Source organism: Andrena cerasifolii, chromosome 3 (assembly GCF_050908995.1).
Source record: "Andrena cerasifolii isolate SP2316 chromosome 3, iyAndCera1_principal, whole genome shotgun sequence".
Classification (NCBI taxonomy): Eukaryota; Metazoa; Arthropoda; class Insecta; order Hymenoptera; family Andrenidae; genus Andrena; species Andrena cerasifolii.
Genome location: NC_135120.1, coordinates 298,043 through 315,106, shown reverse-complemented (window position 1 = coordinate 315,106; position 17,064 = coordinate 298,043). Strand labels below are relative to the sequence as shown.

General features: G+C 36.7%; 2 protein-coding genes across 2 annotated transcripts in view; one reads left to right on the top strand and one right to left on the bottom strand.

Moving 5' to 3' along the window:
- The window catches only part of Srp54k (signal recognition particle 54k), a 140,735-nt gene that overhangs the window by 29,791 nt on the left and 93,880 nt on the right, over positions 1-17,064 (top strand). The window lies entirely within an intron of this gene.
- On the bottom strand, positions 831-3,688 carry LOC143366634 (uncharacterized). The gene has a single exon (XM_076807833.1). The coding sequence runs from the start codon at positions 3,646-3,648 to the stop codon at positions 1,966-1,968; it is 1,683 nt and encodes a 560-aa protein (XP_076663948.1). The 5' UTR covers positions 3,649-3,688; the 3' UTR covers positions 831-1,965.

The following is a 17,064-nucleotide window of genomic DNA, read 5'->3' as shown; positions in this document are numbered from 1 at the left end:
TGGTAACATCTATGGGTAGCTTTGACTTTATTTTCAAGGCGAAGTGTCTTTCAACGTCTATTCAGTGTCGAACGTTGTATGTCATATTTCGGTGTTGCTACGGGTCAGTTAGTCTTACAAGAGAAGTTCCCGAACCCGAAAATTAAAAAAAAATTTGAAACTTTGTGCATATATAGGGAACTTCCTCCTGATTACAACTGTTCGAGAACGTGACAGTAATAAGTTGGATGAATCTTGGACAGATGCAACACCGCGTCAGTTTATTTATAAAACACAATTTAAGCGTCAGAGCAGCCTTACATGTAGGGGAGACCGGGGTGAAATGAGCTTTCTTAATTCGTTCTTTAAAAATAGAATATATTTACAAATTTTGGTGATGTAATAAATGTATGTAATATAACAATGATAATTATGCCCATTCAGATATCGAAAAATGTAAATTTTTTTAAAAACTTAAAAATTAATTTTTAGAGACTTCCGATTGGTTTCCTTTTCAATTTAGCTTTTTGGATAAATGAGTCATAAATGTGTTATTATAACTCAATTTTTTGTATACGTGTTTAAAACAACCTTATAAACATACATGTACACGCGTTTAATAAGACATTAATCCGAACATTATTAAATAATTAATTTTCTACTGTGTACATATTCGGGGTAAAGTGGCCAGGGTAAACTGAACTGCAAAGAACAGATGCGTAAGTGAGGTGCGCAATATTCTAACCTATCAGCTGGCTAGAAAACCACGCGGCGTGATGGAGCAAAAACTAACCGCAAAAAAAAATGAAAAATCTGCCAGTTTTTGGCAATCACGCACAGTGGGACGGATCGACGTTTAGGTAGGCATTCAGTTCATTTCTTACATATTTCATCATGTAATGATTATAATCTAAGATTACAGGTAATATATTGTATAATAAACACAATAATCATTTTTTTTCTCGTCGCTCTTTTTAATAATGGGACTTCAAGAGTCCCGTCATGTTGATTTCCATATATATACATCCATATATATGGATCGGGACTTATTAATAAATTATTTAGAACATCTTGATTTGTCATTTTTCGGCTGCTCTTTTTGCGTATAATGCGCAGTAGTTTTTAAAATCATTATTTTGGGCGTTCTGGGCTTACTCAGTTAAATATTCTAAAAAAAATTTTAGATTTCCATTTTTAGAAAATGATCAGCTTTTACACATTGGAATAGTTTTAGTTAGTCTTTTTCTTGTAATGAAAAATATAAACACTTATATTCTATTGCCAAATTAAGATTTTTTGTTACCATTTTCGTATTTTTCTAAATTAAAAGAATTGTTCGTATTTGTCCGTAAATTCAAGCACACCTCATAATTCCGGATAGATTCAATTTCACAAAATTCAATTATTCATATCCGACCGCATCCGACCCTTTGAAAAATTGATATTTTTTTGCGCAAACGCAGCTGCAAGTCAGGAGAAATATACTATTTTGCTCCAATTTTTTATTTGCAATAATAATTGTGCAAATTGAATGTTTTTAACTTTAAATTACACTAATTGAGTAATGTTCAAATATAATAATAATGAGTAATATATGTTGGTAGTGAAGCACGCAGAGGTGTGCAACGCGCAAAAGTAGGAATGAAACGCTAGATAAATAAGAATGAATCATGTATGTAATCAGAGAGTGATTGGAATCGAATTTTGGGGAAACAAATAAAAAGGAAGCAAGCAAGTTCTAATAAAGATTTTTTTGTGAAAATAGACACATTCATCTGGATTAGCCAGGCATAATAAGCTGATGTACATTTCGTGACCCCAGAGTTTACCGCTGGAAAATTTTTAGGCGATAGACAAACACACAAATATATAAACTTTCTGCTTTATAGTATAAGATAATCTAAGATTACAGATAATATATTGTACAATATATACAAAAATCATTTAAATCTCTAATCAGAAACTTAAATAAAATACAGAACTTGATTAAGTATCTGAATCATCAAGCAAAGCTAATGTTTCTGCCCACATTTGTTTTCTCCGCTCTGTTCTTATCAATGGAAGTCTTGATGTTGATATATATGGATCGGAGCTTATTAGTAAATTGTTTAAAACATCCTGGTTTGTTAATTTTCGGCTGCTTTTTCTTGCGTGTAATTCGCGGTAGTGCCTAAAATCTTTATTTCGGGCTTCCTGGGCTTCCTCTGTTAATTGCCCGATTGGTAAAATGGCATGTGCGATAATGGCTTGGCCATGAATTAATATTTTATGTACAGTTGGAGGCATGTAATACCATCCATACAATTCAACGTACTGTCTTGCCAAGTTCATTGCAAACTCACCAAATTTTTGTTTATTAATTTCTAAACCAGAAGCTATGGCTTGGAGAAGAATTGAAAACTTTTTAATGAGGTCCTCATTCAAACCAGTAATTTGGGCGGTTATTTCAGGATTTTCAAAAAATCTCCTAGCAGTATTACCATCATTAGATGTTCCGTATCCCTGTTTAACCATATCTACAATAAGGCCAAGCCTGTTTCTGAATTCTTTTTGAATTTCGTCTTTTTTCTCTTTCATTAATATTTTTCTTTGGGGTGTCGAAGCACTCCACGTTTTGAAATCTAATCGGTAGGCAATGTGCAAGAGGCATTCCATACATCGAATCCATGCATGAAGTGAACTCATCCCGAAGTTTAACAAATCCTCTTTAATAGGCTTACAAACCACTTTCTCAAGACAATTCATTTCTGTCGGCTTAGCTTCACAAATGTAACACCTCATCGACGATGTTGCAGAGATTGTTGAGCATACCTTGCCGTCTACCATTGTCATAATAAGATGGTGTTTCACTCCGATCGCATTATTTAAATTTGTAATTTGCAGGAGACCAATTTCTTTTTGAATTTCTTGAACTATATTAGAAATGACTTCTGCAGATTCTTTTATAAATTGGAAAAATATTGGTCGACAGAAACGGGTAGAAGATGGTGTATTGTTTTGCCATAATACATCTCCATTTTCATCATTTACCAATTTCAGTGGTACAATACTCGCTATAAATACACTAGAGTCGTCAAAATCTTGTCCAGAAATAATTTTTTGTTTGTATTGGGACTGCCCAGATGCCCCATCACAGCCCCATTTAGTAATTAATACTAATTGCTTATTACTTAGTTCCAAAGTTGGGGTTTGTTCTTGCAAAACCTTCAAAATTCGTGAAGATGTATGATCAAGTAATGCCTGTATATTTATTTTTGCCATTTGTTCGTCAACTGATATAAAATTTATAGGAGGGTAACAATCTTCTTTTGCTTGCTTAATTTTATAATAGGACGGATAAATATTCGTTCCTTCTTTAAGGCCAGTTTCTCTTAACAAATTATATTGCCTTTTGGACAAATTTGTCGTTATGAATAGGGAAAGACCTTTTTCTTTTGAAATTTCACGCGACTTTATGTTTTTATTTTTATTTATATTTTTACAAAAATCTTCGACATCTTTTATTCTGTCGGGGTTTTCTAATAAAAAATCAAGAATCTTACAAATACTCGCCTTTCCTTCTGCTCTCAATTTCATTTCAGTTGCAAAAGTCAATTCTTCAACAGTATATTCATTTCTTAAGGATTCAGTTCTCCTTTTCTTTGTTCGCACAGAACATCCTTTGAACATTTTGTTGACTAATGTTCGTGATTCGTCATTAGAACATAATGGATTATTATTATTGCTACACGCAAAACTTGGCCAATTGTACTCACGGTCCAACCAGTCTTTGTTTTTCTCGAAAAAACGTTTTTTATTGTAGCTTGATTCCATCCAACGCTTTTTAGATTTAACGCAAAACAGTCGAAGTAGGTGTTGCAAGTCTCTTAATTGATTTTCATTCAACGGAGGACAACAACGTAAACAACTTTCCACTAACAAAGTATGGTCTATCACTATTTTTTCATCTCTTTTAAATAGAAGAAAAATATCTCTATTGGTTTTAAATGTATCCATTGATATGAAATATATCTGACGTGTCACACAGCTATAACTTGGTAACAATGCAACGTGATAGATGCAAAGGATTTCAACTAATGGCTGACAAACGATAGTCAGTTGTTAAATTCAGGAGCGGATTGTCATGGGTCAGTACTAGAACTTGCTTGCTTCCTTTTTATTTGTTTCCCCAAAATTCGATTCCAATCACTCTCTGATTACATACATGATTCATTCTTATTTATCTAGCGTTTCATTCCTACTTTTGCGCGTTGCACACCTCTGCGTGCTTCACTACCAACATATATTACTCATTATTATTATATTTGAACATTACTCAATTAGTGTAATTTAAAGTTAAAAACATTCAATTTGCACAATTATTATTGCAAATAAAAAATTGGAGCAAAATAGTATATTTCTCCTGACTTGCAGCTGCGTTTGCGCAAAAAAATATCAATTTTTCAAAGGGTCGGATGCGGTCGGATATGAATAATTGAATTTTGTGAAATTGAATCTATCCGGAATTATGAGGTGTGCTTGAATTTACGGACAAATACGAACAATTCTTTTAATTTAGAAAAATACGAAAATGGTAACAAAAAATCTTAATTTGGCAATAGAATATAAGTGTTTATATTTTTCATTACAAGAAAAAGACTAACTAAAACTATTCCAATGTGTAAAAGCTGATCATTTTCTAAAAATGGAAATCTAAAATTTTTTTTAGAATATTTAACTGAGTAAGCCCAGAACGCCCAAAATAATGATTTTAAAAACTACTGCGCATTATACGCAAAAAGAGCAGCCGAAAAATGACAAATCAAGATGTTCTAAATAATTTATTAATAAGTCCCGATCCATATATATGGATGTATATATATGGAAATCAACATGACGGGACTCTTGAAGTCCCATTATTAAAAAGAGCGACGAGAAAAAAAATGATTATTGTGTTTATTATACAATATATTACCTGTAATCTTAGATTATAATCATTACATGATGAAATATGTAAGAAATGAACTGAATGCCTACCTAAACGTCGATCCGTCCCACTGTGTCACGGTGCAAAAAAGCCAGAAGCTGGCGTGCTACATACGCCAGTTCAGCGCAAGAGGTAAATAATTACCTATATCCTTAATTAAAGTTCTTATTTTATTTTAGCTCATATATGGCGCAAAGTGGTCGTTTTGACTTTTTCTTTTCAAGTTGAATTTTAATATACTCTAAGTTTATTTTAAGTATTGCTATTTGTCATTTATCAATAGTAATGTTTAAATTATATTATTAATCTACTTCCACACAGTTTTATTGAAAGGGAAAAATTTTATTCGGCTTCAAACTTTCATCGTCTCACTTTCCCCGGTCTCTCCTATATTATTGATAGCAAGGAGGCTACTGCGATTGAGAACTGAGAGAAATGAAACTGCGTGGATCTACGACCACGCGGCCGCCCACAATTATATTAATTGAAGGCGGTTTGATAAACAAAAATGAGCATTGAGAATAGCGGTTGAGTGTACTATGAGCGTGAGCACCTTTTTGGTGATTAAGCGAGATTGAGATTGAGACACGGTATGATTGATTTTTGACAATAAACGTGAGCGCGAGCTAACGGTTGTACGAGCGGAAAACCAGTACCAGCATGGCTGACTTCCTTCCATGCGCCGCATCGATTCTTCGGTGGAACCGCGGAATACGTTAGTTCCTTCAGTAAACAATTCGGTTGTTTTGCGTGATTATATTTTTGTACACGGTTTAGAATTATACACTTGCTAAAGAATACTGTACAAGTATTTTGGTTTCGTAATCAGAGACTCGTGAGACAAGAGAGAAAAACTTTGTTCTCGTTGCTCTAATAATGGAGCTAGCGAACTCATCTAGAGAGGGAAGTTACTCTCAGTCTCGTGGCGTTAAAGTTTGCTTGCAGCAGTATGGCTGCCCGGTGGTGTTGTCTGGCGAGAGAGCCGACGGCTTCACACTTCTAGAGCGTCGATGAGGCACGCTGTTTGGTGAATCGATCGTCGATGATTGGCGGATCGCTCTTCGATCCGCGGCGTAGTCCACGAGGTCCTGCGGTGAGAGTGAGTGTGGTGGCATTAGGAACTATCACATTCCCAAACAACAACGCAATTTTTTTTTTGCTGCCCAAAATCACACTAAGGGGAAGAAATTAACCCCTGAAGATTCGGCTATTTTTCGATTTTATTTTGTAACTCGCAATCTATGGTAGAAAGAGGTAGAAAAGAAATTTCAAGACAAAAGTTACTTCTTTTAAATAGATCTATCAAATGTTAAAAGTTTTATCCATTGTTTTAAGAAATACAAAAGATTTATAAACAAAAATATTAATGTTTTCTAAAATTCGTTTTTTCACGTGAAATCTGAACTAGATGTTTAAATAATTATGAAACAGCATAATCCATATTTTTTTCCATACAATTTCAAGTTTTGTTGTATTGCGGAAATATGCTTTTCGACAATCGAATAACTTTTGGACCCCATTGTAACGTACTTGAAGCTGTACGACGAGCAATGTTCTTCTAACATTTATTAGGAAATAATATCCCTGATAGCAACCTGCCGGTAGTCTGCCAGGAGATTGGCAGCAGGGTTTACCAGGAGAGCGCAGAGTCTGCCGGCTGATAGGCAGCAGATCTGCAGCAGATCCTGCTGCCCGACTGACACATCCAACAGCGTCATCTGAGGGCCTAATTGTCAAACAATTCCCACCTGTGTATCCTTACCCTTACATAACCAGCAAGCAGATTCTACAATTTAGTACATAATTAATTCTACTTATTTCAAAAAGTATTTATTCTTTCTTTAAAAATATACAGGGTTGGTAATTACAATTGTTACAAAATAATATAAATAGCGCATATAAATCCGAAGAGGAACTTTTAATATTTACATTTACAAATCCACATACAGTACGTTGCGTAACCAGTTGTGCCTATTAGGGGCGATATCAGAAAATTTTATTCAATATTTCCGACTTCTTTTTCGTGTAGAATCATCATATTCCCTGTCGTGTTAGCGCTGAAAACAAATACAATATTAGTATAAAAGTAAATATAACATATGAATAAACAGGATACATGCGATACTTACTTCAGCTCCATCTCCACGCAGTACACACCCTCAACATTTATAAGAAAACATGTGTTAAATTATTATATACGAAACAAGACGCTAAACATCCGCACTTCGCGCATAACCCTACTTTGCTGACTTATAGATAACGTGAATATCGATTTCCGCGACGTAGATAATTGAAAATTATTTAATTCCATAACTACGTTCGGTTTCTGATCGCTTGCCGATTTTCAGAGGCAACGAGCCCCCGCGGCGGCCTAGATGCTTGGAGCGCTTCAAGCCCGTACCACGTGAACCGCGCGTGGCGCGTTGACAAAACAAAAACGCATCGAAAATCGTGCTGTCTGGGACGATGTGGAAACCTATTGATACAATGTCGCCCCAATGCGTCACGCGCGGTTCATATGGTACGGGCCTGAGGCGCTCCAAGCACCTAGGCCGCCGCGGAGGCTCGTTGCCTCTGAAAATCGGCCGCCGCGTTCACTTAATTCCCAAAGCTGCTCTATAACGCCACGCACCGCTATCATGAACCCTTCGATTATCGAATCTCAATAATGGTTGAGCCGATAAATTTTTTAATGGTCTCAATGGATAGCTTGGGTTGGATTTACATAAGAAAAGTGTCTTCGTTTTGTTCCTACGTACCTTATGAGATATTTCAATGCAAAGTTCCAATTTGGCGAATTTTATGTTAATGATGCCGTCTCATTTTTGTTATGGTCCTAATCTATCGAAGTGGCCTCAGTAAACAAACGCATCCTAATGAAACTACTGCGGTCGATAAAACAAACTTGTACAGAGGTGACAATTACTAGGTACTCTGTGTAGACGAATTTTTTATGCATAGTTGCCACATCTGTTGTTCTCTATGTCTTTGCCGCACTGTTTCCACAGAGTTCTCTCTTTCTATCGAGAAGTCTTGAAGGAATACGGCACGAGAGCTGCGTCTAGCGTCAGAGCCTGGCTGAACGTAGCAATAATGAAAGACAGAGAGCTAAGGGAGTGTAGGAAGGAAAGATGGAAAGATACCAAACCTGACATAATTTGACCTATAATTATTAGCGATATTACACATAAGATTTATTTGCAGAATTGAAAGCCCATTTCGTTCAAAGTAGTCCGATTTAAATTATTTTCTGTCAATTTAATCGGCAGACTCACTTTCATATTGGAAGAATGAAGGTATTCGATGAAAAAAATTATTTGTGGCCGACGAATGAATTCCCATCGAATAAACTGATTCATCCGTAGCGTTTCAAATAAAAATAACTTTGAGTTATTTTTATTTGACTACAAGTAAAGATAAAGTCTCTTTAATTTGATAGGTTATTCCAATAATATATATTGCCCATCTCTGGATGAAACAATATTTATTTGCGAATCAATATCCCGTCTAAACTTTACAATTCTTATCTTCTCTCATTCTGTGTAATTCTTCCTCTCTATTGACGGTGTTACGCTAAGCGCCAGGCTGGCGCCAAAAGACAAGGATCATCCCGAACCCGTGACAATGGACCATCGCATAACTTCTCGTTAACCGATAGATCCTAGCGCTAGATCTCTCCGGACCTTCGCATTAGATCTTGGCGGTAGATCTCCCAAGAGGATCTTCCCGCCAAATCTTCCCGCCTGATTTTCCCGCCAGATTTTCCTGCCTGAAACCAAGGAAAGCGTCGTGCCCTCAAGGTTTATAAAACCCCTGGAGCTCCACCGACGTCAGGGACTCCAGTACGGACCACTGACCTAAACACTTGTTAACGCGTAACCTTAAGCACGGTTTTCATTCTCGTATTAATTGTCTATCTACAACAAACTCTAAAGTTACGGAGAAAGCTCGAGTGTCTTCCCTACATCGTAACAACGGTCTTCCTACTAATTTGCCAGGTCGCTCGTAATGAAATCGCTCAGTTGTTACAACAACGACGCAACTAAAAATTTGCAGTTTTGTGTTATTAATATATAATAAGCGGTTGTTGTCTAAGAAAACTTTTGAACCTGTTTCCCCAAAAATCGTGGATTTTGAATTAGTTATGTCGTTGTTGCAGCAAATGAGCGAAATGTAACGTATGCAACAAAGGCAATATTTATATTTTCTTGCGAAAAAATATAAAGCTATTTTTGTTCAATGATTGTTTATTTTGTTTGTTTTAATAGAATATAAAACTTTCACATTTTCTATCGTATCGGTATGAACGTTTCAACACACTACTGAGATTTTCCAAATGAAAATGAATTTAAACACCGTATAAATCGGATTATTTTTAGCATTATTAAATTAGAAATGTTACATTTATATTTTATTATCTAGTACTGTTCTAGAAATAATCGGATTTGTATCGTGTTTGAATTCGTTTTAATCTGGAAAATCTCAGCAGTATGTTACTGAAAATGTTACGTTTTACATTTTATTAATACATAATCCATCGCAAATAACACTGTATGCTTTTCGAGGCGAGGCTCAAACCGAGATCAGAAGCCGCCGCCGAACAGCTCAAGTCCTCAGCACCAAGAGAGATCGCGCCGGTTCGGATAAACACGCCGAAAGTTATTTGAAATTTCGAATAAAAGCCGACTAAACTGCGGATAAAGATGAAAACCTTATTCGATGGTTCGAATAAACGTTCTTCGGATAAAAAAAATATCTTTCGCCGTCGAATAAATTCATTTCAAATAAATTTATTTATCCGTGGTGTTTCGAATAAAGATAACTCGTGTTATTTGAAGCTTCAAATAACGGATGAACGTAAAGTATCTTTTATTTGAGTGTATCCAGATATTATCTTTGCCCATCTCTGTTCTCCAGCCGCTTCGCCGTGATTCTTTGCTGCCACCCTGACGACAAAATGGTGGTAGGGGAAATGCAGCAACGGCGCGATACGACTCTCAATATACGTACCGGCAACTATGTTTTTCCTACATTTATCGGCTAGCTTGAACTTCCACCGGATCTGATGCTATATGGCGCGAATATACCATCAGCGCCGGTGACGGAGAATCCTTGAAGCCTCATTCTGTCATTTGTCGAGTCTGTCTCTGTACATGATTCATAAATTCATTATTATTTCAACGTACGGTGCTTATTAGCGTTCTAACGCACCAGACCACCCTGCACGAATGTCTACTGCGGGCAACTACAGTGAGTGTAAAAAGTATTCGAAGAGCAATCAATTTAAAGTAAAACTTTGTATCTCCATGTCAGTGATAAATTTTAACGGAACAAATGATTAATACATATTCTTCGATGTGTAGAATAGATTTTGTGTAAACAAATTTTTATTTCCCTTAACATTTACACAGATATTAACAAAAACAGATAAACGCGCAGAAATGGACGCGCGAAAAGTATTCGTACAGTTAAAAAAGAATTAATAAACTATGGAAATAAACTAAATATTTAATGTTTTAATAGTTTGTGAGATTGCCTTTTGATTTAATAATAGCTTTGAAGCTTATTGGTATGGAATTTACTAACAAGGAAACATATCGAACCCGAAAATTCTGATTGTAATGAAACTCCGTACGATTGTAGAGCATGTCGCAGTATGTAAGAAACGATTTTTTTTCTGCGGAAAAACACTCTGAGGGGGTGAAATCAGCCCCCAAATTTTCAGCGATTTTTCGTTTTTCGAGTATAACTTTGTAACGGTGCGAGGTAGAAGAAAACCGTAAATGGACAAAATGTTCAGTGTTTGATGCCGTATAACGCGCTGCAAAATAAATGTTTGTACGTCCAACAATTTATAAATAAATTAAAATTTTCGTTATTTTATATATAATTTCTAACCGTGAGGGTTGGGGATGATCTTTTTCCGTGTAAAAGTTATAATTCGCAATGGTTTACTAAAATGTAAAAGGAAAAAAATTTGGTTCATTTGTTTATTTGTTTACAAAAATTTTCCGCCTTTGTCCATATTACTACCATCTGCCACTTGACAATCGAGGATTTCGAAGAAACTTGGTATACAAGCACACCATTTGGAACTATTCGACAAGTATTTGTCTGTATCGGCGGAAATTCATGTTTACAGGGTGAAACTACTCCCTCAAGATTAAGGGGTGGGAACCTTCTAAAGCGTATAACCGAAAAAGTAATAGACATAGAAAGAAATGCTAAATACAAAAATTACTTGAATTTTTATGAGGAATAATATAATTTACAGTTAATAAATGAAATTTTAATTGCTATTTGTTAATTCTCAAAACAATTTAATTGTGCCTAACACTGCTCGTAAATAGTATTATATTTGATTCTTTCTTACCTTGGTCAATTTGTGCACAATGTTTGTCACGAGTGAAAAAACAGGCGACTCACAAATGCAAATTATCGTTCTCGACCACGACGTTTTATTTGCAACACCGGCCACCGTAATCGTGACCTTCTGCCCTCCAACAGATCGTATACGTGCATAACAATTCTATTCACATCGCTGTGTGGGTAACCGTGTTTACGATTGTTGTGACCAGACAAATTTAAAATAGAAAAGCCAATCTACGCAGCGATTTAAAAATAGTTGTTTTGTCGATAAAAAAAGCCGTGGAAAAACAGCGAGTACGTTGGCCGATGTTTAATATAAAACGCAGTGATCCAGAATGAAAATTCGCATTTGTGAGTCGATTGTCAAGGTTCGTGCATAGTTCTCATCACTGTACTGTTCGATAGTCATCCTAGTCTTTCGATTCTGACATTTGTTGAAGGTGCACATTTGTAAGAATGGCGCGAATAAATCCTGTTCGTGTTATCCAGTTGCTCATGACAACATTCGACGTAGCGAATATAAATCGACCGGATGCGAACCAACAAGAGGTGGAACTGCACGATATTGTAGCAGATACTATACGAAGAAGTGTCGAGGACACAACTTTTACCGTGGAAACAGACACGACGTTGGAATTCCTTCAACCATTTCGACTACATTAAGAAGAGTTCGTTGATGAAGAGGCACTATCGCCAGAAGACTTACTTGAGGTATTTGAGTCAACGCAAGATGAAGAACAAGCCTGCGTTCCAGAAGAAGGTGAGCTCGTGGACTTGGAATACAAACAAAACGCAGTCGATTATTGGAAAGGTGGTAAGAAAAAGCGTCTGTCACTTGAGAGCGTTAGACAAAAGTTCAGAAAGGTAAAATCGGTGTCACAGTTATACAGGTGGGAGCATTCTTTAGAAAAGGGAGGGAATCGAAGGGAAAAACTAATGCAAATATCCCGTTCTGTTTTTAATCAGTTTAGTGCTTCTACGAACGTAAACGCTATAATCCATGATACTGATTTGCGACAATGGGCGTTAGAAGCAAATATAGCGGTTTCTCTTCAAAATTTTAAAGCCTCGCCAATGTGGATATTAAATTTTAAAAGACATTATAATATTGTATCTCGGAAGATAAATAAGTTTATTACCCGCTCTTACGTGGTGGACGCTGCAACTTTGGAAAACAGTGCTACAGAGTTTGTTAACATGATCAAAAGTATAATTGACATTGTCGGCCTGGAACATGTGTATAACGCGGACGAAAGCAATTTCAACCTTGAAATGCATTCTGGTCGTACGTTAGCAGTTGAAGGCACGAAAAAGGTGGAAACAGTTGTTCAGTCCCTTTCAGCAATGACACATAGGTATACCATATTACCCGTAATCTCTGCAGCTGGGAAACTCATGTCTCCCCTTCTAGTCGTGCTGAAAGAATCAAGTGGAACGTTTGGTCCTCAAGTGAAGAAAACATTATTTAATACTCCAAACGTACATATACAGGCATCAAAATCAGGAAAATTAAGCACACAATTATTTCATGAATGGTTTACTAATGTATACATATCTAATACACAGACCTCAAGTGCTCTTCTGTTAGATCCCTGGACTGGGCATTGTCCAGCTTCTATGTTGGAACTTGTTCCCAACAATAAACAAGTCGCCATTTACACTATTCCAAAGAAAACAACCGGTATGATACAACCGCTTGACGTATACGGATTTCGGGTATGGAAAGGCTTCGTGAGAAAATTTTCAGATACAGTACTCCTTTTAAACATAGACGTTAATTTGCATTTGCGTAACAATATAATAAAACTACAATCACTAACTCACAATCAATTGCCTGCACCAAGATACAATGCCTTGTTCAGGTATGGATGGTACAAACGTGGGTACATACCTACTAATTGTAAACCGACGTTTGAACATCCTGTGGATATTGCTTTTAAAAATCAAGAAAACATAGATCCACCTAAATGTGCCTTCTGTGGAGCGCCAGCTGTTATTCGTTGTGCATGGTGCGACAAGTTCTTATGCTTTCATCATTTCTTCGAAGCCTTTCACTACCACGCACATTCTTCATAGAAGTGTAACATTCTTCTACGGCAATACTGTTAGAATTGCCAGTGGTAATATGTATCGTAATGATTATACTGTCTTCGAGAATCATTCACGTATGTAAAGACATTGATAAAGATACCCTCGTTGATGCCGTACATTCATCTGTAGCACTTTTGATTGCATACCTATTTGCCTGTATATTCTGTTACGTTCCGATCAGATTTTGAATGTTACTTTCGACCTAACGTCGGCTGGAATGTGTCTTGACAATGCTTTGCATTTTGGATTTTCCTAATCGAGCACAATCTCAACGTTGACACATTGTTCCCATAAATACAAAAAAAAAAAATGAAAACGACACACCTGGAGTGCAACTACTGTTTGGAAATACATTTTACGCGTACTTTATACATTTTACGGCTACTGTGACGCCACCTAGGATTTCGTTCCTGTTGCACTTCCGTTATATTATTGCTCATAAAAATTCAAGTAATTTTTGTATTTAACATTTCTTTCTATGTCTATTACTTTTTCGGTTATACGCTTTAGAAGGTTCCCACCCCTAAATCTTGAGGGAGTAGTTTCACCCTGTAAACATGAATTTCCGCCGATACAGACAAATAATTGTCGAATAGTTCCAAATGGTGTGCTTGTATATCAAGTTTCATCGAAATCCTCGATTGTCAAGTGGCAGATGGTAGTAATATGGACAAAGGCGGAAAAGAACCCCGCACTAATTACATGGGAAATTTAATCCCGGTTAATCTCGTTCATTTTCACATATGTTGTAGCTTATGACCTGGTGAACAAAAAATGTAATAGGCAAAAACGTCTGTGATGGATAATTATTGAGATACGGCTAATCAAACGGCAAAAAGAAAAGTTACGGTAGGCTCGCGCTGTCTCGTATCGGCAGGACGCAACTCTCCTTATTCCTTGTTTTTTCTAGAAGCGGGTAAGCAAAGATAGGGTGCAATTCTAGAAAAGCTACCGCCTCATCTGTATACATACATTGAAAAGGATTCTCTCCTGGGTAAAATTACATACTAGTGGAGTACAATCGTTACGAATCGTACAGAACGTTGACATAACGTTATACAGTATTTTCGCAAGCAACTGCTTTTTTGCCATTGTTCCTGTTTTTTTATACAGGGTGTCCCACTAAGGAGTGGACAGCGCGATATCTCTTAAAGTATTGTCGATAAAAATATAAAAAAAATAGGGAATTGCATGGTTCGAGGGGGCCCATTTATTAGCGCGAACGAATTTTGTTTTCGATTATTATTTTAAAAGATACGATGGTCAAGTTCGGTTTTTCAAATGGAACTATTTTTTTCGAAGACCTGAGTTGATAGTGCGTTCCAAGACAAATTCAATAAGCTTTAATGTATACACTTTATTTCCACTGGTTTTAAAGATATTGCGCTTGCAAAATTACTGATTTTCACTGGAAGAAAACCCTCTGAAATAGGAAGGACCGGGGTCGGTCTTACTGGCGCTACGGGTGGCATTGCCTGTTGAAACTGATACCTACCTGCCAAAGGTCTACGACAGGGTTCGCAGGCCCAAAAGCTGGACAATTCTTTTCCGTCAGAAATGCTACTTAGGTAGGTACATCTGCGGTATCGAGAAGCGCATCGTTACTTTTATTTCGCACTTGCTTCTACGCTCGGATGGCCGGTTCTTTTGGGAGGGATGCAAGTTGGATTGGTTAGGTTATGAGGAGTGAAAGTTGCTAGACTAAATTTCAACCATAGGGAGCAGATTGTATCAGAACCAATCGAACTTGCATCCCTCCCAAAAGAACCGGCCATCCGAGCGTAGAAGCAAGTGCGAAATAAAAGTAACGATGCGCTTCTCGATACCGCAGATGTACCTACCTAAGTAGCATTTCTGACGGAAAAGAATTGTCCAGCCTTTGGGCCTGCCATTTCTGGCGTAGACCTTTGGCAGGTAAGTATCCATTTCAACAGGCAGTGCCACCCGTGGCGTCAGTAAGACCGCCCCCGGTTTTTGCCATTTCAGAGGGGTTTCTTGCTGTGAAAATCAGTAAATTTGCAAGCGCAATATCTTAAAAACCAGTGGAAATAAAGTGTATACATTAAAGCTTATTGAATTTGTCTTGGAACGCACTATCAACTCAGGTCTTCAAAAAAAAATAGTTCCATTTGAAAAACCGAACTTGACCATCGTATCTTTTAAAATAATAATCGAAAACAAAATTCGTTCGCGCTAATAAATGGGCCCCCTCGAACCATGCAATTCCCTTTTTTTTTATATTTTTATCGACAATACTTTAAGAGATATCGCGCTGTCCACTCCTTAGTGGGACACCCTGTATATCTACAGTTTTATATTATATTTTATATTTATATTGATATTATATATAGTTTTATATATATACAGAGGTATTAAAAAACATTCTATCCAAAACTATCAGGGAGTGGTCCTTCTACAGGTTCACCTAACATTAAAACATATTTTCGCATAATTCGAAAACTGTGGCCAACCGAAACATACGTATATGTATAGTAAAAGGTTATTCCATATGTTGATGACTTCAACATATTTAAAAATCATCCGAATCGTTGAGAAAGCTGCTTTCCTCGAACTTTACTAAAGACAACTCAGTCAGAATTAGCAATATTGAAGTTCTAGTTTGGATGTTGTTGCGGTGGTCTGTGAGCAGCATCTAATATTGTTTCTAACAATAACGAAGACGGATAACGAACATTGTCTTGATACCTTGCATACCCTAGGTACCATAGCACACTTGCCACATGTGAACATGTACCAAGGGTCCTTACACCAGATTTACAGGTACAATAATAACCTAAAATTGGCTCGGTATCATCGTCTACACCATCTGATTCAAGAATGTTGTATGCTATAAATATTTGATGTTTTGTAGCATTTCTAAACCGTGAAAACACTCGTACCCTTATGAGACCAGGTTCGTCAAGGAGCGAATCTAATTGAAACTCTTCTGTGTCGTCACGCTGCATTTTATCCTGAACGTAAGATCGTGCCAGACGAACCTGGAATGTTCCAATCGTTAAATCTCGTAAATATTCTAAGGTCAGGTGCGGAAAATTATGTAAATGCTCGTCATTTAAATGTATCCACATTGCATTTCTATAGCGCAGCCTTTCAATTTCAACTCGTGCGTGCACAACATTAACTTCTTTGGACTTATGAAGAAGTTCTTGTGCCAATTCTGTATTAGCGCCTTCCATTGAAATTAGCGGGTGATATTTGTTAATTATAGCCCCTGCAATATTATAAAATTCACCAAAATGATGAATATGGTGCACATTAATTATGTGGTTAAAAAACTTAAAAATAGACTTAATATGCCCATTTCTAGTTTCAACTATCCATCTTGTTTTCGTCACCAATCGAGACTCATTTGCCTCTTCAGTAGATAGTTGTTTCTGATGGCATTCAAGTAAGGCTGGCATCCTGTAATCAATGCCTAATTCACGTAGTAACGGTTGGGCATCTCGATACCCACGATCTAATACGAAAATATCGCCATCTTGGAACCATTGTCTCATATCATTCACGTCGCGTTCAAATTCGCTATTTAACATTCGAGCATCATTATTTCGCGAGTCAGAAAAGTATGGTCCTTGAATAGTCAGTATATATCCATCTGGAGCAACTATTAACGCTGGTTTTACCAAATGTCGACCTTT